Below are 21,547 nucleotides of genomic sequence, written 5' to 3'. Positions count from 1 at the left end.
CAAGTAGTTGAGTTGAGTACTCTCTTCCACCCCCTTGCTGCCTCTGTATCAGAGACAGCAAGTGGGGAGTGGGAACTTATGCTGAGGGGTGCCGGCTTAAAAGCTGGTTCCCCCCCCAACACTGTCTCTGCAGTGCCGCCTGCTCCCTCCCCCCCACTCCTGCCTCTATCAGAAGCAGCCTTTGTCAGGAAGGGATCCAGGCTCGCTGCAGGCAGAGGCTGCTCCATCAGCAGCCCCTGTCCATGGGGGAATGCTAGCTCCCCACTGAGACCCCCCCATGGACAGGGATTGCTGAACTCAGCGTAAGCCAGGACTAAGCAAGTCTGGCTCAGTACTGGCTTGCACTGGGTCTGGGACCTACACCTGCTGTGCCTCTGCAGTTTAAATGTAGTAGGAGCTGGCTTCAACTACATTTAAACTGCAGAGCTTCCACTGGGGTAGCTCCTGGACCCGGCGCAAGCTGGGACTAAGAAAGCCTTCTCTTATTGACCAATTGTGTAGTCGATAAAAAAAATTATCAACTACATGATTAGTGAATTACCCGCCTCTTAACATAGGGTATGTCTACACTACCACCCTAGTTCGAACTAGGGTGGTTAATGTAGACAACCGAAGTTGCAAATGAAGCCCGGGATTTAAATATCCCGGGCTTCATTGCATCTTGCCGGGCGCCGCCATTTTTAAAGCCCCAGTAGTTCGGACTCTGTGCCCGCAGCTACACGCGGCACGGAGTAGGTAGTTCGGATTAGGCTCGCTAATCCGAACTACCGTTACTCCTCGTGGAACGAGGTGTACCGGTAGTTCGGATTAGAGAGCCTAATCCGAACTACCTACTCCGTGCCACGTGTAGTCGTGGGCACAGAGTCCGAACTACCGGGGCTTTAAAAATGGCGGCGCCCGGCAAGATGCAAATGAAACCCGGGATATTTAAATCCCGGGCTTCATTTGCAACTTCGGTTGCCTACATTAACCACCCTAGTTCGAACTAGGGTGGTAGTGTAGACATACCCATACCTATTACCCACAAAAGCTCATGATCCTATATAGAACTACTGTTGGTTAACATTGTATGCAACATTGCATGCAGAACCAAAATGTGGTTACTGAGACTTTTGTCATTTATAAAAAGAAATATAGAGGTTCATCTTGAAGGTTGCACATTAATTCCCACAATAATTTCATGATCCTCGATACACTTTCATACAGCTTATGCTACAGTTAGTTTCTAATGTTTTAAGCACAAGGAAAAAAGAGTAATTTTTAAAATTGCTAGAAACTCACCCATGAAAAACGTTACAAGAAAATTGCATTCATGTTACTGAGATTTTGTGTTCTGCAAAACCACTTCAGTTTTTCCTTTCTGATAGTTTGAAATTTATAAGAGGTTTTTTTCCCTTTCTTTCTTTGTACCCAGTGATGTCTTCATTGTCTCTGGTGCTTTAGGGGCTGTTTCTGCTTGCTGAGGCAAATGAGGGCAGCAAAGGCCGCAGGAAATTCTGTTACTGGTTTCCCAGTGGTTGACTCCTTTTTTTCCTCAGCTCCTGCCTTTTGGTGCCTGCAGCTCAGCCCCACAGACATTTTTTCCCCTTCCATCCTCTCTGTCTTAGAAAGCAGGCATGCCCCTCAACAAAACAAGAAAGCAGGAACATGAGAGAGAAACCATTATGGCAATATGACAAAATTCAAGAAGTTGAATGAGCTAATAGATTTACTTCAGAAAAACAAAATTAATAGGGGTAATATATTTGAAATGGAGGGGTAGAGGGCAGAGTAGAATGTAAGTGGGTGCACCCCGGTGCACAGCTCCAGCAAGAGTTGGCTGAGCTGCAGCAAAAGCCAGCAGAGAGCTATTTAAAGAACTGGAAGGGACCCAGGTTGCAATAGGACAGTACCTGTAAGAAACGTTAAGTTACTTTCACTGCTGGGACGGGGTATACTATTCTAAACCCCATTCACAAACAACTCTGCTCATATGACTAATCAAAATGAGATGCTATTCACAGGATCTGTGCATGTTTACGATATGATACTGTGTGGCATTTCACTGAGATCCTTAAACCTAGCTATCCCTCTCTTGAGCTTAAATTTGCCTACGGGCTTGTTGGCTCTTTCTTAATGGAGAGAGGAGTAGTGAATATATGTTGTGTCTCAAATCCCACCCCATTTGTGACACCCAAGTCACCAATTCAGGATACTTTGTACAAATACTTTGTAGTCTTGTACAAAAGTTTGGGGAGTTTTCACACTAGGCTTTACAATGTTATACACCTCAAGTTCATCAGCATTCAAAAATTAGTGAAGCCAAGCCCAAAGATGAATGGGGAAGTTCACACCTCCCAAAGCTACTGTTCCAGGTTCTCTGCAGCCTTTTCTCCAACAGTGTGTATTTTGAGGTTTTCTTAATCAAACCATCAGATCTATACTAGAAAAAGTTTGCCTTGCAATTTCCTCCTAGTGTAGATGCAGCTTCTGTTGGTATCAGAATGGTTTCTCAGGCATAGTTTATATCACTATATTGTCTTAAAGCCGTGGCCCACTGTTTGACTACATGTGCAGTTTATTCTTAAGACTGGTCAAGAGGCCAGATAACCAAATTTACGGCTGGTCTACACTAGAAAAATAGATCAACCCATCTGTGTCACTCAGGATTCTACCCCCATGTGTGAAGTAGTTGATCCAACCTAAGTCCCCATGTAGACAGCGCTAGGTAAGTGGAAGAATTCTTCTGGAGACCTTGCTACTGTGTCTCAGGGAGGTGGATTATCTATGCTGACAGAAGAAACCCTTTTGTCACAATAGGTGGTATCTGCACTGAAGCATTTCAAGTGTACACAAGCACTTAGCCAAATTTATTGTCTAAAGACAAAGCAGTGCAATATGAAAAGGAGATGTGGATAGTCTCCTGGGAAACAATTCTAAACAGCCTGTTCACATTATACAGAAGGTGTATTACAAAGACACACATTTTCACTATTTGCATTTATAATATATTTACAAGTTACAAAAGTCCTGACACATCACTAAAATCTAGCCCACCAGTCCATAACAGTTCCTTAGCTTTTTCCTTGGTTTTGTACTTTTCTTGTCTCTGGTTTGGAAACTACATTCCAAACCCTCTGCCCAGGACGGTAACTATACTAGGACACAGAACAAATATATTTTGATTTTGACAGATTTTATGTTTGCTAGTGCCAAAGCTGACCAGCTTTGCAGAGTGTGATGGGATAAGTTGCAAGAGTAAGTATGCCTCTCAAATATTAAACTTTGGGTAAATATGTATATATAATGTATATAGGTTTGACCTGTATGGTCCAGATTTCTATAGTCCTGCACCATCTGTAGTCCAGTTTCCCCATGGGTGTTCACTGGCTGTAGCACTCATGGGGAAAAGCCAGCATCCCTGCTGAGCAACTCCACCCCCACTCTCCCAGAGGACAGCAAGCTCAGGGAGGGAGGGGGAGAGGAGGAGATGTGACGTGCTTGAGGGAAGAGGCAGGGTGGCTGCAGAGTCCAGCAGCCAGAATCTGGAAGCATAGACTTGCAGTGGGGTCCGGGAAGGCAGACCAGCTGCCATGGGCCTCGGTGCGCTCCCATGGGGCTGCGCTTCTAGACCCCGTTTTGCCTTACCTTGAGTGCCTCCCCCTCCAATCCTTGCTTAGTCAATACTAACCCCCTGCTGCCGCCAAAGTGCAGCCCAGCAGCCAGTTGCAGCAGAAGGGCCAGCACTGACCTCCCCAGGCCTGCTAAAATTGTCTGGGACCAGGAGAAACAACCTGTAATACATATTAATATGGTATAACATGTGCCAGGTATACTGGCTAACCACTATCTCAAGCAAAATCAACTTTTGTATGCAGCTAGTGCTTCATCTACACATAAGGGGGTTACCAATACTGAAATTCTGCAAAGCCTCTGCCCCTGGTCAATTGCTATTACCAGTGGTCCCCAACGCGGTGCCCGTGGGCGCCATGGCGCCCGCCGTGCCATTTATGTGCGCCTGCGGAGCAATCTGGGCTGGCCCTGCCCCCGGGCGTGCAGCAGGTGTCAGCCCCGGGCGCATGGCCGGCCCCGGGTGTGCCGCGCGTGCTGGTGCTGACCATGACCATGACCATGACCTTGCCCCCGCCCCCTACCCCCGCCAGCCCTGGCCCTGGCCCCGGGGGCGCCACGCGTCGGTGCCGGTCTTGGGCATGCGGCGCATGCTTGGCCCTGCCCCCAGTCACGTGGCCTGTGAGCAGCCCCGCCCCCAGTCACGTGGCCTGTGAGCAGCCCCGCCCCCGTACGCGCAGCGCGTGAGCGGCCCTGCCCCCAGGCGCCCGGCAGCCCCAAAACGTTGGGGACCACTGCTATTACTATATCAAATAGGTTCTAATTGTAGGACTGGCCTAAATTCAAGATTTATTTCAAAAAATGAAAACAAACAGTTTGTAGCAAGCAAGAGAGCACCTTCACAGAGGGACTAGTGTCCTGGACCACTGCCTACTAATTTAATCTGAGCCCTGGATAGGAGCATAAACTCTGTCAAGTACGATGCAGGAATGAAATAGGAGGGATTACTTTTAAGGCCTGGTATATTAATATAATGTTTATAAACTGATGTTAGGTAGGGCTGTGACTGTAACTGATATAGTTATACAGATACATTCCCTAGCATGAATTAGCGATATGATGAAGTCTGATACCTGCCAAAGGGCTTTAGACATTATGAACTGACTCTTCCAGAAGAGAGCATCTACACTGGCATGTGCTTTTGCGCAAGAGCATCCATGCCAGTGTAGACGCTCTCTTGTGCAAGAAAGCTCTGATGGCCATTTTAACCATAGGGCTTTCTTGCGCAAGAAATTCATGTTGCCTGTCTACACTGGCCTCTTCTGGAAGAGCTCTTGTGCAAGTGGGCTTATTCCTGAGAGGGAACGTCAGAGTTCTCATGCAAGAAGCCTTGATTTTCTACAGTACAAAGTCAGTTTACTTGCGCAAGAACACGCGGCCAGTGTAGCCAGGCAGCAAGTTTTTGCGCAAGAGTGGTCGCTTTTGCACAAGATCGCACCAGTGTAGACACAAGTCTAGGAGGACAAACTTTTTTCAACTGTAAAACAAGGTCCCTGGATGTTCCTGAGACCTAGGTTTGTAGTGGTCTTTACCATGGTGTATGATAGGGAGACACTTACTCTTTTCAAGTAATACACATGAAGTAGTATGAGGGCTGGAGTGGCAGAGGTGTATATAATGATCTGGGAGTAGTCAGCCAATCTTGCACAATACACAGGGTTGGGGGGAAGAGGTTCAGACATTGATGGGCAATTGGAGAAAAGTAGGACATAGAGAGAGATAACAACATAAATGGATCATAAATGCTGATAAAGGTTATTATAGCAAGGAATTTATTGGGGGTGGGAAGGGGAGACTGTCAGAATATAAAGAGGCTTTAAGGGCTACAGTCTAGGGCCCTAGGCTAAGGGGTTCTGCCCATAGCCTCAGGATGCAGTCACTAAGCCCTGCGTGCTGCATTCCCAGCTGGCTCTACTGGGCATGGGGGGTAGAGGTGGTTCTCTGTGCTGCTGTTTTTTTTTTTTTTTAATTAATGGAGATTGCCTATCTCTTAGAACTGGAAGGGACCTTGAAAAGTCATTGAGTCCAGTCCTCTGCCTTCACAGCAGGACCAAGTACCATCCCTGATGAATTTTTGCCCCAAATCCCTAAATGGCCTCCACAAGGATTGAACTCATAACCCTTGGTTTAGCAGGCCAATGTGCAAAGCACTGAGCTAACCCTCCCCCAAAGCTGTTCCCTCTCTCCCCAGACTGGAGCCACATTGCTGTGAGCACAGGGAAGCTCTCTGTCCTTGCTCTCATCTGTAGGCTTTTTCCTCATCGCTCCTGTAGCTGGAAATTGTGGCCAATGGGAGTCGCGGCCAATGGGAGCAGCAAGGGGAGGTGCCTGAAAGTGCAGGGCAGCACAGAACCACCTGTTCCCCTGGGAGCTGTGCCAGGTAAGTGCTTAAATCCCCTGCCCACTCCTGCACTCTTTCTCCCTCCCACACCTGAAACCATCTCTCTGTTACTGCATCCTACCTCCTACCCAGACCCCACAACCCTACCCACTCCTGTACCCCACCTCCTGCACAGACCCCTACCTCCCATCCTGATCTCACGTGCCTACCCCCAGCCTGCTCCCTGGCAACCCCTCCCACAGATTGAACCCCTCATTTTTCACCCCATGTCCTAGCCTAGGCCCTCCCCAAAATCTTCTAGCCTCAACAGGCCACTAGAAGCGTTAATCTGGCCTTGCCTAGAACTACTTTTTATGAAAAGATTGTGTGTTTTTAATCCCTTGATATACTTTGTTCTTAAATTCCTGCTGTTTTTGTTGTTGTTATTTTACCCCAGCTGGTTGAGGTGATCAGTGTGATTATAAAGTGAAAAGCACTATCCTGGTCAACTCTCACTACTACAGTTGGGGTTGGCTCCTGCTGTTTGCTCCTCAGTGTGCTCCAGGAAGATTGCCTTGCTAGGATTACACAACCTGTATAGTCACTTGCCTGGGCCCTGTATCCTCAGCACCCAATCCACAGGACCCCTCCCCATCAGCTGTTTCTACCATAAGGCAGGCTGAGCCCCCCAGGCCCACTTCCCAGTCATGTGTGGCCTCCCCCAGCCATTTCCTCCAATCCAGGGGGATTCCCCATTCCCACCCCAGACCTGCCAAGGCGCCTGTGCTCTCCCTCCCCCCGCAGCCCCTCACGAGGCCCTGCCCCCTCCCCAATCGTCCTCCCTCAAATCCGCAGCCCCCCCTCACCGCTTACGTCACCGCCTCCTCCCGCCGAATCCGCGCCAGCTCCGCCCCCCGAGGCGGAGTTGCAGCCTCGGCCCCGCCCCTCTCCCCACGGAGGCGGAGCCAGCCGGTGCCCGCCCCTCTCTGTCCCGGAGCCGGGTTACATGGCGGCGGCTGGAGCGGCAGCGAGGCAGCCGGGAGCCGGAGCGGAGCCCGCCGTGAGAGCCGGGCGGTGCAGGAGCCTGCGCGGCGCAGTCCCCCAATGAGCCTGGGAAGCCCCGTGAGTGCGGCCGGCGAGCGGGCGGGGGCCAGGCCGCGCTGCGCGCCGCGCCGGGCCCGGCCGCACAAAGGCGCTTTGTTCCCTCCCTGCTGCCCGGCAGCCCCCCGCCCGCTGCGGGCCCGCGGCACACGGGCCGGGAGCCTCCGCAGTGCGGCGGGCACGTGTCCCCCGGGCAGCAGAGGCCGCAGCCGCCCCGGGGAGCGGCGCCACGCGGGGCCCATGGGGCAGGGGACCGTGCCCCGCATCGGCCTGAGGCAGCTCGGCCGGCCCGCGGGGGCGCTTCTCCCCTGCGGCTGTGCGCTGCGGGGAGGGACTGGCTGCCGCCCGGGGCCCTGCTTCCCCCGGGCCACGGGGCTCCGCAGCCTGCCCTGGGCCCTTCCTCCCGGCTGCGCCTCGCTCTTCTGTCCCGTGTGGGCAGCGGGTGACACAGCGGCTGCCTTACGGGAAAGGGTTAGTGAGCAATACGCGGGGCTGTCCCCGCGGAGTTCCCCACGGCTGCGCCTGGCCCGAGCCCGGGAGCGGGGAGGCCGCTCTGTGGGTGGCGGGGCTCCAGCCCAGAGAGGGACCCCAGCGCTGCGGCTGTGTGTGTAGTGCCCTGTGGGAGCCCCGGCGCTGGAGGAAGCCGTGTAAGTGTGAGGCTTTGTCTCCGCCTGCCAGCGAGTCGAAGGACATTTGAAGGTAGATCTCCTTTGTGCCGGGGGGGGGGCTCGCTGCTACGATAGGCTGTCAGTGTCAAGACAGGTGTAATAGGTAGCAGGGGCAAGGTCAGTGCTGAATTGCCTTTTGCACATTACTCTTGTGGCTATCTTAACGTTTTCCAGTCATGGCAGAGGGCCAGTAGAATAGGGGGCAGAAGTAATGGAATTGTTCCCCTTTCAGGACCCATGGAATTGAGATGCTGTGCATCTATGGATAGTGTCTTGTTTATCACACTGGCCTGGTCTTTCACTAATGAACACAGGATGTGTGGGTTGTTTATCAGGTACAAAAAAGCAGTCGTTTAGGGAAATGTGTGTTTCACTGGTTAATGTTCTTTGAAAGGATCAGCTGAGTATAGTTTCTTGGTGCTTGTCTTTTTTCTTTTAAAATAAACTATAATGGATTTGGCCACCAGTTGGTAATTTTGAGGGGCCAAACTAGTATCATAGTGCTTTGTGCTACCATTTGGGACATCAAATTCTTGGGCTGAAATCCTGGCTCCCCTGAACTCAATGCAAGTCAGTTGTTTTCAGCAACAGAACATGGAAAACGGGGACTTGTGACTCTTGAAGCACAGCAGTGCTTGGTAGCTGAGGAAATCTTTCTGGTATTTTTTACTATCACTCAGCTGAAAGGAGTTGTCAGTATTCAGAAGGATGATGGCAGGTACAGTCTTGAGGTGAGACATGTTCATGGATCTTCCCCAGGGACTTTGGAGGAGGATCCTGTGAGGAAATGGAAATTATTTAATTTGTTTATAAGTAGTTAAATTACATAACAAAATTTAGTATGAATACTATCAGTTTATATTTACATTATTTTGATTAACAGATTAATGATTAATAGAAATGGGCACACTTGATCAAAGTAGCAAAATGCAGTAATGTTTAAAGCAACGGTTATTGGTACTTTTTGTTACATTCATTAATATAGCATTATTCTTGATCAGTTTGGTAATGGTCAAATTAGCTGGAGTAAAAAAAGATTGTGATCAATCCAGTGAAAACATACTAGGTTCTACCACCATCAAATGTTTTGTGTAATTTAATACAAGTATTTTAGTCTAGCTATGAATACCAGAAAGTGGTGGTTGATAATAGAAATATATGTGGACTCTAGGTAGGAGCAGTAATATAATCTGATGTTTTTTGAAAAAGGATAGTGGAAACTACGGTTGGAATTTAGATTAGCAGTCAAAAGCCAGACTGAATATATGTTCTTGTGATAAATCTTTTTATATTTATTCTGGAGATGCTGGTTGAAAATCCTATCCTGGGGAAGCAACGTATTTACAGATATCTTGCAAAATTGCTATTCTCATAGTTTACCAAATGATGCTTTTGTATGTGAAATATTAACTATTTCATGAAATTGCAATAATACGGCAGCTAAATATTGGTGTTATCTGTCCATTAGTTTTGAGAGTAAGCTAATAGTAACATCTGCTGACTCTCAGCACAGTTCCTTAAACTGTGTCCCTACACAGTAAGAGAGTTTAGAAAAGCAGCAATTTCATGAGTTTCATGATGACTCACTCTGCCTACTGACTGCAACGTGGCTGATATTAAAAAAAAAAAAATGTGCACTGAATCTTTTGTAGTTTAAGGGACGGGGTATATCAGGTTGTGTAATCACTTTCTTTAGTGATTCCTTCTTAATCTTGTATTTTCCTTATGAGTTAGTTCTTGCGCTAACTGATTACATAATTATAAAACTAACTTTTTTCAGTAACTGGGAGCCCTGAAAAAAAGTATCTTATGTAATACTTTCCACTAGTATCTTACTGTCTGTAACATTTATTATATTTAAATGTAAAGATTGATGTAGTATGCAGTGAGGGAGAAATTAGGGAGATATTTAAAAGGCCTTTTCCAAAATGCATTAAGCTTGATGATGTTACTTGCATTAATGTCAGTTCTGCTGGACGGACAGTTTCAGAGATGATCTGGCAGGTGACTTCTGTAAAAGCAATTTTGTTAGGTCAAAACTGATCTTCCTATAAAATATGTTTGTACAGAGAGAGCAATCTTTGTTCATTTACTTGAAATTTATTTGAAGAGGGGGGTAACCTGGAGTTGTAAGAGTCCTACTTAGTGTGATCACCTGGAATAGTACCTGGTATCACACACAGTCTGAACTGAAAACTAAAGTACTGTATTTAATAAGTAGGTTCTATTCAATATGTGTAAGAGGGCAGAGTCTGGCATTGTATAAGAGACTAAGGGCACTCCTTTTATAAGCATCACATCTGTCCTGGTTGATTTGATTATTATGAGCTGCTGTTTCTTACAAGCAGAGTATAGGTTAGTATAGTGATGGTTTTTGTGTCTGGTTTTGATCACCATATGTGTTTGTAAGTAACACTGATATAAGAATCAAACACAGTGCACTGTACTGTCTCATACTACTCTATATTTAGCATGAAGATACGTTATACAGGCTGCATTCTCAAATATTTATAGATGTTCAGTATATCTGTTGTATCACAACTTGAAAAAGTATTAGTAGCTACAGATAGCCACGTGATTATCCTTTTCTGTGGGGTCCTGAGACAGGGAATTGGATTGATAGTTCAGAATTGAGGCCTTGATTGCATTGTATGAGATCTGGATTTTACTGACTTGTTTCATAAATGTAATTCTTGGCAGATTGATGTTTTTATAAGAGCTCAGTTTTATTTGTAAAAATACAAAAGGCACAATTGAACTTGTTACTTGTTACAGTTCACAGAAAAAAACAACCACCTTGCATATCATTTGAGGTTACTTTGAGGTTGGCATAGAAAGACCTTAACAAGAAGTTTCAGATAACTTATTGACCCTTCACTTTGACTGGAGCATACAATAATGACTTCAAGGAAAGCTGGGCTTAATCTCCCTCACCGCTTAGGTTCTAATGGTCTGCAGGACTATTGTGTTAGTAACAACCATAAACACTGTACTTAACTGTTTTGATAAAACAGTTGTTATAATTGAGACTACAGTGTTGCTGCTTAACCAGCCACTAGAGGAGGCAAAAGTATGATGCAAGCTATTCTTTTCCAGGAATCCAGCTTTCAACTGTCAGTTTTTATCCAAAGCCAATCCAAGAGGGGAAAATGATGAGGATACAGGCAGTCCCCGGGTTACGTACAAGATGGGGACTGTAGGTTTGTTCTTAAGTTGAATCTGTATGTAAGTCGGAACTGGCGTCCAGATTCAGCCGCTGCCGAAACTGATCAGTTTCAACAGCGGCTGAATCTGGACGCCAGTTCTGACTTACATACAGATTCAACTTAAGATCCCCAGGCATCCCCAAGTCAGCTGCTGCTGAAACTGATCAGCGGCTGATTCCAGGAAGCCCGGGGCAGGGGCTTCCTGTAGTCAGCCACTGGTCAGTTTCAGCAGCGGCTGACTTGGGGACGCCTGGGGCAGAGCAGCTGGGGTGCTGCCAGGTTGGTCCAGTAGCGCCCAGAGCGGTGCTACGGGACCAACCGGCAGCGCCCCAGCTGCTGTACCACAGGCGTCCGGAACAAAGCCGCAGAGCACGTGGGCAGCGGGACAGCCCAGACGCGCCGTGGCTGTCCTGCTGCCCTCGGGCTCCGCAGCTTTCCTCTGCTTTGCTCCCCGTCTTCCTGGTCTGCAGACCAGGGGGAGCAAAGCAGAGCAAAGCCGCGGAGCACGCGGGCAGCGGACAGCCCAGACGCGTCTGGGCTGTCCACTGCCCGTGTGCTTCGCCGCTTTGCTTCCTCTCCCTGGTCTGCTGGAGACCAGGGAGACGGGCCCCGTTCTTAACTGCGGATCCGACATAAGTCGGATCCGCGTAACTCGGGGACTGCCTGTACTATAGAATTTGAGTACAGTATTGTACTATTTAAAAAACTATCAAGTTAGTCCTTCATGTGCTTAACTTTTTAGGTGGACGAGATGCGTAGCTAAAGAGAAAAGGTAACAGGGAATTAATCATTAATGGCAACATTTTTTATTTGTTTGCTGAAAACATTTATAGTCAGAATTGTGGTTCGTCTTACTCGTTGGTGTGAGAGATGCTTAGGTGGTGATAGAAACCTCTCCACCACAGTTTAGAAGCCAATTTATTCATTCTATCCACGATGTAAAAGTATAAACACTTATAGCATGATAAACTCTTGTTGCCATGTTGGTCTTATGATATTAGAAGCAAAATGTGTGAGGTCATATCTTTTGTTGGACCACCTGCTGTTGGTGAAACAGACAAGCTTTAAAGCTTACAAAGATCTCTTCTTCATATCTAGGAAAAGTACCTACAGTGTCACAGCTAAATACAAGGTTAAACAGATCATTTGGCATAAAAAGTTGAATGGTCTCTTACAAGGTGATATGGATAGTTACACTACTGCAGTTTTAGCATAAAGGGTTATAATGTGATAGTCCAGTGAGTTAGTGTGCTTTAACATGATTGTTTTATAGGAACTAAATGCAAGATCCTTTTCAAATGATTGAGTGCATGTATGTCCACTTAAATGCTTTCATGGCTCCTATTACTGTTGTATCTGAGTGCCTCACAATCTTTAATATCGTTATCATAGAATGAAAAGTTTTATTGAGTGAATGTTTAAAACGAAGGCAAGTTTAATTCTATCAAGTACAGTGGATCTGGGATTCCAGGGGAGGGTAAAGGGAAACAAGCAAACAAACGTTCAAAAGTGATAGGTGTAACCCACTTTGTCCCAGATGTAGGTGGGGAATATTTAAAATTCAGTCCATGAATGTCCTTGGGGGCACCACCCATAATGAAAAACAGAGTCTTAGTCTCTAGCAAAGTTCATCAGTTCATGGGTGGAGCATGCCCCTTGATGAGATGAGTTCTGCATCCTCTTTGGTCCATAGAATACTAGACTGGAAGGGATCTCGAGAGAGCATCAAGTTCAGTCTCGATCTTACAGCAGGACCAAGCACCATCTAGATCATCCCTGACAAATGTTTATCTAACCTGCTCTTAAATATTTCCAATAATGGGGATTCCACATCCTCCCTAGGCAAGTTATTCCAGTCTTTAACCACCTTGACGGTAAGAAAGTTTTTCCTAATGTCCAACCTAAACCTCCCTTGGTGCAGTTTAAGCCCACTGCTGCTTATCCTATTATCAGAGCTCAAGGAGAACAATTTTTTTTCCTCCTCCTTGTTACACCCTTTAGGTACTTGAAAGCTGCTATCATGTCCCCTTCTCAGTTTTCTCTTTTCCAAGCTAAACAGACCCAATTCTTTCAGTCTTCCCTCATAGGTCATGTTTTCTAGACCTTTAATTCTTTTTATTGCTCTTCTCTGGACCCTCTCCAATTTTTCCATATCTTTCTTGAAATGTGGTTCTCAGAACTGGACACAATACTCCAGTCAAGGCCTAATGCGCACAGTAAAGTGGAAGAATTATTTCTCGTGTCTTTCTCACACCACTCATCACAACACTTTGATATAGGGAAATACTTTTATTCCCATTTTACAGAAAGAGAATGGATGCTTAGAAAGTCTAGTGACTTGTCTATGGTCACAGGAAAAGTCTATGCATTAGTGTTAACTCTCCAGTTTTTCTCCATATTTCCTTTCCAGCTAATGCAACTTATATTTTTTGTTTTCATTTTGATAGAGTTCTTATGAAAATTGTCTTAATTTGTCATCCGGAAGAAGGATATTGTATGCTTTTTATTTTATATCAGGTCAACTTTTAATGGGATTAGGAATGAGACATAGGAAAAGAAGGAATGGGGGACTGCAACTTCCTTTTCACATAAAGTTAATACAGCTGCCTCTGCTGGTTTTTGACTTTGTGTTGCCACTTAGGTGGAAACTAAAGTAGTGGTGATGATGGGTAGAGAAGCTGATTCTACTTGCTACTTCTATTTTCCAGCTGAAGGACTGACCAGATATCATCTTTCCTATTCCTATCCTGTTCGATGAAACATACTAAAAGTGTAGACTCTGGACTAGGCATGTGATAGTGTCTGGGCAATTATTGGTGGCTTTCTTTTTTGAAGTTATAGGTGTTGTAGTCAGTTTTGAACACATCTTGGCTGGTGCAGTCTAAAAGATTTGTTTTGTTTTTGGTATCAAAACACTAATCTATTTTTTTTTCCTCTCTCTCTCTCTCTCTCTCTCTCTCTTTCTCCTCCCCTTTCTCCAGGTTGTCACGGAATAAAATGGATGGTAGCTTTGATTGTGATTGTGGTGAGCTGGAGCCACCTGATCATTAACAGAAGGCATCTTTTGTAAACCAAGAGCTGCCAATTTCCTGTTTAACTATACTGTAAACAAAGGAGAAAAAAGGAAGACAAAACATAGTGCTTATCAGCACCATAGAATGACGCTGCTCAGGACCAGTCCAACACTGAATGTATCTGCACTGTGAGGAGGAGGAGGAGGATGTTATTAGAAGCCCATTATGTGCATATTTATTCACATTTTTGTTAAATGTTACCCAGTTGCATAGTAAAGCTGAGTGCATAGTATGTCATTTCATTTCGTTTGAGTTTCTTCTGAATATTTTCTTTCATGTCTGCAGAGATTCTGCACCTTTCATGAACTATGAATGCTGCAAGCTTTCTATCTTGTGCTCAGTTTGAGTTATAGCATTTGTCCGCTCTAAATTTAAGGGGACACAACAGGCCTGGTTGGCAAATAATGCAATGAGAGTATCAAAAAAAATCATCTTGCAGTCAAAGCCGAGTTTTTCTTCTCCCTTTCTGTGAGATCTTTCCTTCAGATACCAGTGGAAGAGTGTCTACGTATTTATAGAAGCTTCATAGCTTAAGAGGAAAAAGAAACGAAGAATTTCAAAATGGCAGAAAAGTTTGAAAGTCTCATGAACATTCATGGTTTTGATCTGGGCTCTCGGTATATGGACTTGAAACCACTGGGCTGTGGTGGAAATGGCTTAGTTTTTTCTGCTGTCGACAATGACTGTGATAAAAGAGTGGCTGTCAAGAAAATTGTCCTCACAGATCCTCAGAGTGTTAAACATGCTCTACGTGAGATTAAAATTATTAGAAGACTTGACCATGATAACATTGTGAAAGTATTTGAAATTCTTGGTCCCAATGGAAGCCAGTTAATGGATGATGTGGGCTCCCTTACGGAACTGAACTGTGTTTACATTGTTCAAGAGTACATGGAGACAGATCTGGCTAACCTGTTAGAGCAGGGCCCTTTACTGGAAGAACACGCCAGGCTTTTCATGTACCAGCTGCTACGTGGGCTCAAGTATATTCACTCTGCAAACGTTCTGCACAGGGATCTCAAGCCAGCTAATCTTTTCATTAATACTGAAGACTTGGTGCTGAAGATTGGTGACTTTGGTCTTGCACGGATCATGGATCCTCATTATTCCCATAAGGTTTGTGGAGAGATGGATTCACTTTTTAAAAAGTGATATCCCTGGTATCCTATCCAGTTTGGAATGGTCTCTTTGTCTAGGTACTTTAATAGTATTCATCATTATAGTATGAGTCTTTGTGGCAGGGTTAGTGTAAGCGTAGTTTCTTAAACCTATCCTGGATTGTAAAATATTGTGAGGGAAAGCTGGTTGCCAAAGTTACAGCATTTGTTCCTTAGCTAAGAACACTGTCAGATTAAGGCTATGTCTAGGCTACTCACCTTTCAAGAGCGGGCTATATCTTCGTTGCCTGTAGCATGGCTGCTGTCCACGAAGCATTGTCCACACTGGCTTTCTTCATTTTTAAAACTTTTGTTGTTCAGGGGGTGTTTTTTCATTTTTAATGATAAAAGTGCCAGTATGGCCATAACCTGAGTGAACATATCATTATCTCCTTAAGTAGGCATTAATGGATGCCAGCATACCATGAATGTCTTGCCAATAGCCACAAAATATTGAGATTTTTTCACATTAATGGTTTTGTATCTTAATCTGGCCTTTTGAAAGTTCTGAGCATACTACTGTAGTTAACTATAGTAAAACTCCATTGGCCCGGCATCCAATGCTCCGGCACTCCTGATGGTCCAGCACCATCAGGAACCCGGAAGTGCTCCAGCTGCCGGCTTCCCCGATTCAGCTGCTGCTGAAACTGACCAGCAGCAGCTGAATCAGGGATGCCTGGGGCAGAGCTGGACTATTGGAAGGGGGGGGCTATGAGGGGTCTGGGATGGCACCCCCCCACCCAAGACCCCTCATAGCCCCCCCCTTCCAATAGTCTGGCATATTTGATAATCCGGCACCCCCTGGGTCCTAAAGGTGCCGGATTATTGGAAGTTTACTGTATATCACATTGCAAGTACATTAATCTAGAGTCCCAGTGTTTAAAATGTTGGCAAATGCAGTGGATGGGGGAGCACTGTTTTTTTTTTAATAGTCATAAATTTAATATTTAAGGTGTAGGTTCTGCCCTCATAGAACTTGTTTACTTCTAGGGGGAGATTACATGGAGGAAGAGACTATAACTGAGTATTTATAAAAAGTGTTTAGATGAACAAATGCACAGCTGAGGTTTTAAGAGCAATGTGTAGATGCAGAGGTACAGGAACTTTAGTTTAAAATATCTGTATATCCCCAGTGTCCAAATGTCACTGCTCATTGGGATTTATTAGTGGTAGAGAGATCTTCCTGTTTGTTGTTTAATGTCTCAGAAGGGATTTGTTTATTATCTCCATTAATTTGATGTTTGGAAATAAGGAACTTTAGGAGCTATACCTCATTTGACTAATAAAATAGTATCATACCATTTGATGTAAATCAGGTTGCAAATGATTGATTAAATACAATCTCCATTCTACTTATTAACAGTTTGAAAGAGCTATTTTATATAGCAACCTTTAAAGATCAAACTTGCAGCTCATTGCAAACAGCATTTAAACTTTAGTGTGCTTATACCATATAGGCATGTATAGTACATTAAATGTAATAAGTAGGCCAATATTTGTGATCAAATGGTCTAAAATTGTCTACCTCTGGAGACTTGGATTAAAATAATTTTTGTCTTGAGACTATTTAATTCTCTTTTTACTTTCTTAGGGTCATCTTTCTGAGGGATTGGTTACTAAATGGTACAGATCACCCCGTCTCTTACTTTCTCCTAACAATTACACTAAAGCCATTGACATGTGGGCTGCAGGTTGCATCTTTGCTGAAATGCTGACTGGGAAAACCCTCTTTGCAGGTTGGTAGTGTACTAACTGTCATTCACTTATATGTGCTGGATGAGTCCATATACAAAATGTCAAGCATAGAATATATGTTGCTGTAAGAAACTTATTTTTCCCATCTAACAATGCCATAAGTACCTCCTTGAAACAAAACATAGTTGAAAATGACAGAAGTTTCTCACAGTAACATTGATTTGTCCAGATTGCATATCATTTGTAAATGTTGTAGGTCTACATTTAACTGTCTTGAGCAGTAATTAGACCTGTAAAGTTAACATTACTATAGAAAACAAAGTTTATTTTGAATATTATGCTTCTTAATGTAAGTTACTATTTCAAATTGTTGTTTGCATGTGAAAACTCCAACTTAATGTTTGTGCAATATTTACATCTATGAAGTAGATGAGCAGTACTTTCTCCATTTTGCAGATTGTCATATATTGAGAGAGTGATTCTGAAGTTAAGGTTATCAAATATGGGCTTATGTTAATTTTATACATCGCTTAAGGGGGGAAAAATCTTTTCTATTTACAGTCGTTGCTGGATTGTCTGTGTTGAGAGTAGACTTCTGATGCTATGAAGCTATTTGTACAGGTGCTTTGGATTTAACATTTTAAAATACCCTTTCAGTTTCTGAAAAGTGACTTGAACAAATATCTTTCTGCTTATTTCAATAAAGAATTTCAGACTTTGATTAAACCATATCCTTTGAGAATGAGGCCGTAGGACTATCTTTGGCAAATTAGAATGTAAAGACTTTTAGTTTTTGCTATAAAATATAGTTCAAATAAAATCCAGTTAATTTTTTAATTGAATTTCAAATCTTGCCTAGGTAAATAGTACCCCACCCTTGCACCTGTTCATAAAAGGGGCTTTTTTCAATTGGTTCCAGGTTCCATTCCTGTACAATGAGCTCTCTAAATCGTGCAGGAAAGTTATGGTAAAGTCCTCCTTCCAAAGTAGTTCATGTACATAGGTGTTACAAAGTAAACTGGTTTGGCTTATTGCTTGGATATCAGGATGTCTGAAAGACCCAGTTGGCGCATGTGATTTTTGGACAGTGGGGGAAATCCTTATGCTCCTTCCTGGAACTGCTTTTGGCTATTTCAGCCACACAGGCTCAACAAGGGATTGGGTTGAAGGAGTGTGCTGACCTGGGGAGATTCTCTAGCTGTATGTTCTGGGCAGGTTTACAATCCACTTCTGGTGCTCCGTTGGTGCAGAAAGGACGTTACTCAGGGTAGGATATGTCCCTTTGGATTTAATGAGGCTCACAACCCTTACGAGTTTGTGGGTGTGCCCACAAAACTTGTGATTTCCATTAATTCTTCTGATCGTGCAGGATGCAAACTTCTACTCTCCAAGAACTGCATTTATTCAGGAGTTAACTCTGCCAGCATAAAATATACATAATTGATTAAATACACGCGAATGTCACAAGCAGAATCCATTCCACTGTTTCAATTGGGAATGTGACAACATTTTTCCATACACTTAAAAATATGCTGTAAGGAAATTCCTAACTTCAGGCATTAATATAAAAGTCAAGCTCAGAGCATTTTGCATTTTAAAATGCCATTAATTGGATGTCACATCTTTGAAAATCACTAGGAACTTGAAGTTACATAGATCTGCCTTTCTTCAGAAGTCTGTCCTGGAATTAGTAAATGTACAGGTTGGACCTCCCTGGTCCGGCACCCTTGGGACCTAATCGGTCCTGGACGAGGGATTTTGCCAGACATGGGGAGGTCATAGTTGGCTCCCCTTCTACCGTCTCCTCCCAACCCTGGACCAACCACCAGTCTCCTGCCCAGTTCCCACTTGCCACCAGCCTTGCTGCCCTGCCAGTCTTCCCATCTCCTTCCCTGGTCTGCTGAGCAGCCCAGCTCCCTGGACTGCTGGGTGCCTGGCCCCACCGAGCAGCCTGTTGTGGTGTGCTTTGCTTCTGGCCCCACTGACTTGTGCCTGGCAGCCCATTTGCGGTGCTCTGGGCAGCCCACCTGCAGGGACCCCAGACGCCAGCCTGCCAACAGGACTCTCTGGTCCTGGAACACCTGTGGTCCTGCTGGACGATGGATGTTGACGGAGTAGGGATTCCCGGATTACAGAGGTTCAACCAGTATTAAATCTTTCAGTGATCACTAGGTATTAAAGTGTCTTAGTGGCAGAATGTTTAATACTCAAAAAATGGAAATATAATGTCCCTCTAGCTCATTGAGAATGGTTGAAAGAAAGGTTAGACAGCTTTACTGGGAAAAAATGCTAGTCAGTAACAAAAATCCTGAAATTTGGGGATATGGATCTATTGATGCAGTTCTAATACAGCATAAACATAGAATCGCTGGTATATTAAAAATGGAATCTAAATACTAGGATTTAACATTGCTACTAAAATATGTTTAGATTACATTTTTTAGTACATGTTGATCCTAGGATTATGTTCTGGCCCTTTCCTATGTCAAAACTATTACAAAGATAAAAGCATAAAGCCATGTACTCATGCATTCATTCTCATCTGGATATATTTCATAATTGCAGCTTAATTTTAATTCTTGTTCAACTTTCTATTTTTCTTGACGAGTCAAAGGACAAACATTTATATTTGTATTTCAATTTCAATCTTAACATGACTTCACAATGCTCACCACCTATGGATTATAGCAAATCAACCCCATTACATGTGAGCCAAAGACTCTGCTTCAGGACACCCTATCTCTTCCCTACTTCTCTTGGCTAGGTAGACAGTGTTTTGAATTTTGCCTTTTTGTATCATGCTTTCCTTCTCCACAATATAGTGGCATGCTTAATCTACTCTAAGCTTCATAGAGGGGGTTTTCCAGCTGCTGCTTTCTGTTTTGCCCTCTAGACATTGGTAGGGGATCATATTCTCCCTTTACAGACAGATTCACCATTACACTCATTTATGCCCTTAGACTTAGACTTGTTCTTTATCTTTAACTTATTAGATTTTAAATCAAGAGTATTAGTCCAGATGTTCATTTTATTACCTAAAAAGAGAGGGCTAAAAAGAGTATTCAGATTAAAGTGTGTGTGTGTGTGTGTGTGTGTGTGTGTGTGTGTGTGTCTTGAAATGCAACAGTACAACTTAACTTTGTATGTAGAAGGCATGGAAGCTATAATCATCTTACAGGGAAAAGGAGTTAGGCTGGACTGTTGACCAGGATGTATGTGGATAATTTTATAAAGAGACTTGTCTAGAGGAGGTGCTTTGAAATTAACAATTAATAGGAGTTTGACACAAATACTTATAGACTTCTTTCATATTTGTTAGGTATAACAAAAAATAGGATGCCTTTATATTTGTGATGCAGAGTCTGGTGAGTGGTTGAGAGCTTAATGCTGTTGTCTGAAGATCTGCTATGAGGTGGTTTTTCCAGAAAAGCCAATGACTTTTAATGGCAAAATGTCACTGTAGCTGTAAAGAGAAGTGCAGTTCATGCTTGTGCGTGTTGTACAGTATTGTAAGGTACATCTTGTGAAATTGCTTGTATTGTGATAGTAACTGCAAAAGGCTTATGCTGTTTTTCTTGCTAATGCAGTAATGTCCAATTTAAAAGCACTGCAAGCCAAACTTCCAAAAGTGCTTAGTGCCCACAATTGGGGTCAAATTTTTGAGAGAACTAATTATTCTCGAGGGAAAATTGTTGGCAGCTGAGCACTTTGACAATATGGCCACTTCATTTAACTGTCTGAATGGGAAAGTAACTGAGCTCACTTGAAAATTGACCCTAATTTCTTAATAAAGATTTTTTTCTCTCTAGTGCTCTAGTTTTGTCAGCAGGTGTGAGATTCTTGCATTTAATATATCCTGTGGCCACCGGCTGTAAAGATGACTATTTGAGCCTCTCGTTTGCTACCAAGTAGAATACATGTACATCTTTATTCCTGTATGGCATCATTTGGAAAAAAAAAGAGTAAATCATAAGAAACTGGAGTTGTAAGCCTGTGTATCTGGAAATATACATTTTCCATTATCCTGACTTTTCTGAGTTTTAGTTTAGTCTTTATAGAGAGAATCCCAAATTTAGCATATCTGGTTACAGGAACCTGTGCCTATGATATCAAATAAAGAAGCAATTATAAAAGGCTCATGCTAAGTCTTAATTTGGGAAGCTATTTGGTATCATCTTAGCTTCCTGAATAAGTAAGCTTTTTAATGCTTTTAGATACTTTGTATCTACAAAATCCAGAGGTATTTTAAACAGTTGTATGTAACGTGTTAATATCAAGATGTTCATTCCCTGTCTGTGCTTCCAAGTTATCCCTCAGAATCCTGGTTATTGCAAAGGAACTTTAATGAAAAAGGAAACCTGTAGACCCCTCACAATACTTGGGTTTGGGGTAGAAAGTTGATTTAAAATGCCTTGTAAAATTTCCTTTATAGTTATGAGAGTAGTGTAAAATATTGAAATGATATATTCGCAGTTATACATTCACATTTCCACACATTTAAACACTGTGGCTCATTTTGGGGAGATTTCATTTTCTTTGACAGATTCTTAAATACACTGAGAGAAACAAAAGTAGCAGCTTCTTGTTATCCAGGCAAGTGAGGTACAGTCTAACCCAGGGTGGGCAAGGTATACAGCCCATGGGCTAGATCCGGCCTGCCAAGCCTTTTAATCCAGTCCGCCAGCCCCTGTGACATGAAGCAACACCACTCAAAGCA

At 43.8% G+C, this 21,547-nt stretch overlaps 1 protein-coding gene and 1 long non-coding RNA gene across 10 annotated transcripts in view; one reads left to right on the top strand and one right to left on the bottom strand.

Annotated features, from left to right (window-relative positions):
- Nucleotides 1-6,930, bottom strand: part of LOC112545051 (uncharacterized) — a 68,815-nt gene extending 61,885 nt beyond the window's left edge. For 5 of the 6 annotated variants that reach the window (XR_012895764.2, XR_012895765.2, XR_012895767.2 and 2 more), the window contains exon 1: nucleotides 6,796-6,930. This is a non-coding gene — a long non-coding RNA (uncharacterized LOC112545051). Of the gene's footprint in view, nucleotides 1-1,281; nucleotides 1,417-6,795 lie in introns of those variants that run through there. The other variant, XR_012895771.2, reaches the window with a different exon arrangement.
- Nucleotides 1-21,547, top strand: part of MAPK6 (mitogen-activated protein kinase 6) — a 50,661-nt gene that overhangs the window by 19,540 nt on the left and 9,574 nt on the right. The window contains exons 1-3 of one of the 4 annotated variants that reach the window (XM_006118513.5): nucleotides 6,913-7,051; nucleotides 13,886-15,094; nucleotides 16,727-16,871. In XM_006118513.5, the coding sequence (XP_006118575.1) occupies nucleotides 14,540-15,094; nucleotides 16,727-16,871 (700 nt within the window). In that variant the 5' untranslated portion in view covers nucleotides 6,913-7,051; nucleotides 13,886-14,539. Of the gene's footprint in view, nucleotides 1-6,912; nucleotides 7,052-7,507; nucleotides 7,730-7,763; nucleotides 8,430-13,885; nucleotides 15,095-16,726; nucleotides 16,872-21,547 lie in introns of those variants that run through there. The other 3 variants (XM_089782027.1, XM_089782029.1, XM_089782028.1) reach the window with 3 other exon arrangements.

Source organism: Pelodiscus sinensis, chromosome 14, assembly GCF_052426305.1.
Source record: "Pelodiscus sinensis isolate ZL-2025 chromosome 14, ASM5242630v1, whole genome shotgun sequence".
NCBI classification, from domain to species: domain Eukaryota; kingdom Metazoa; phylum Chordata; order Testudines; family Trionychidae; genus Pelodiscus; species Pelodiscus sinensis.
The sequence above is the reverse complement of the archived record's forward strand: the minus strand, read 5'-3'. Positions and strand labels throughout refer to the sequence as shown.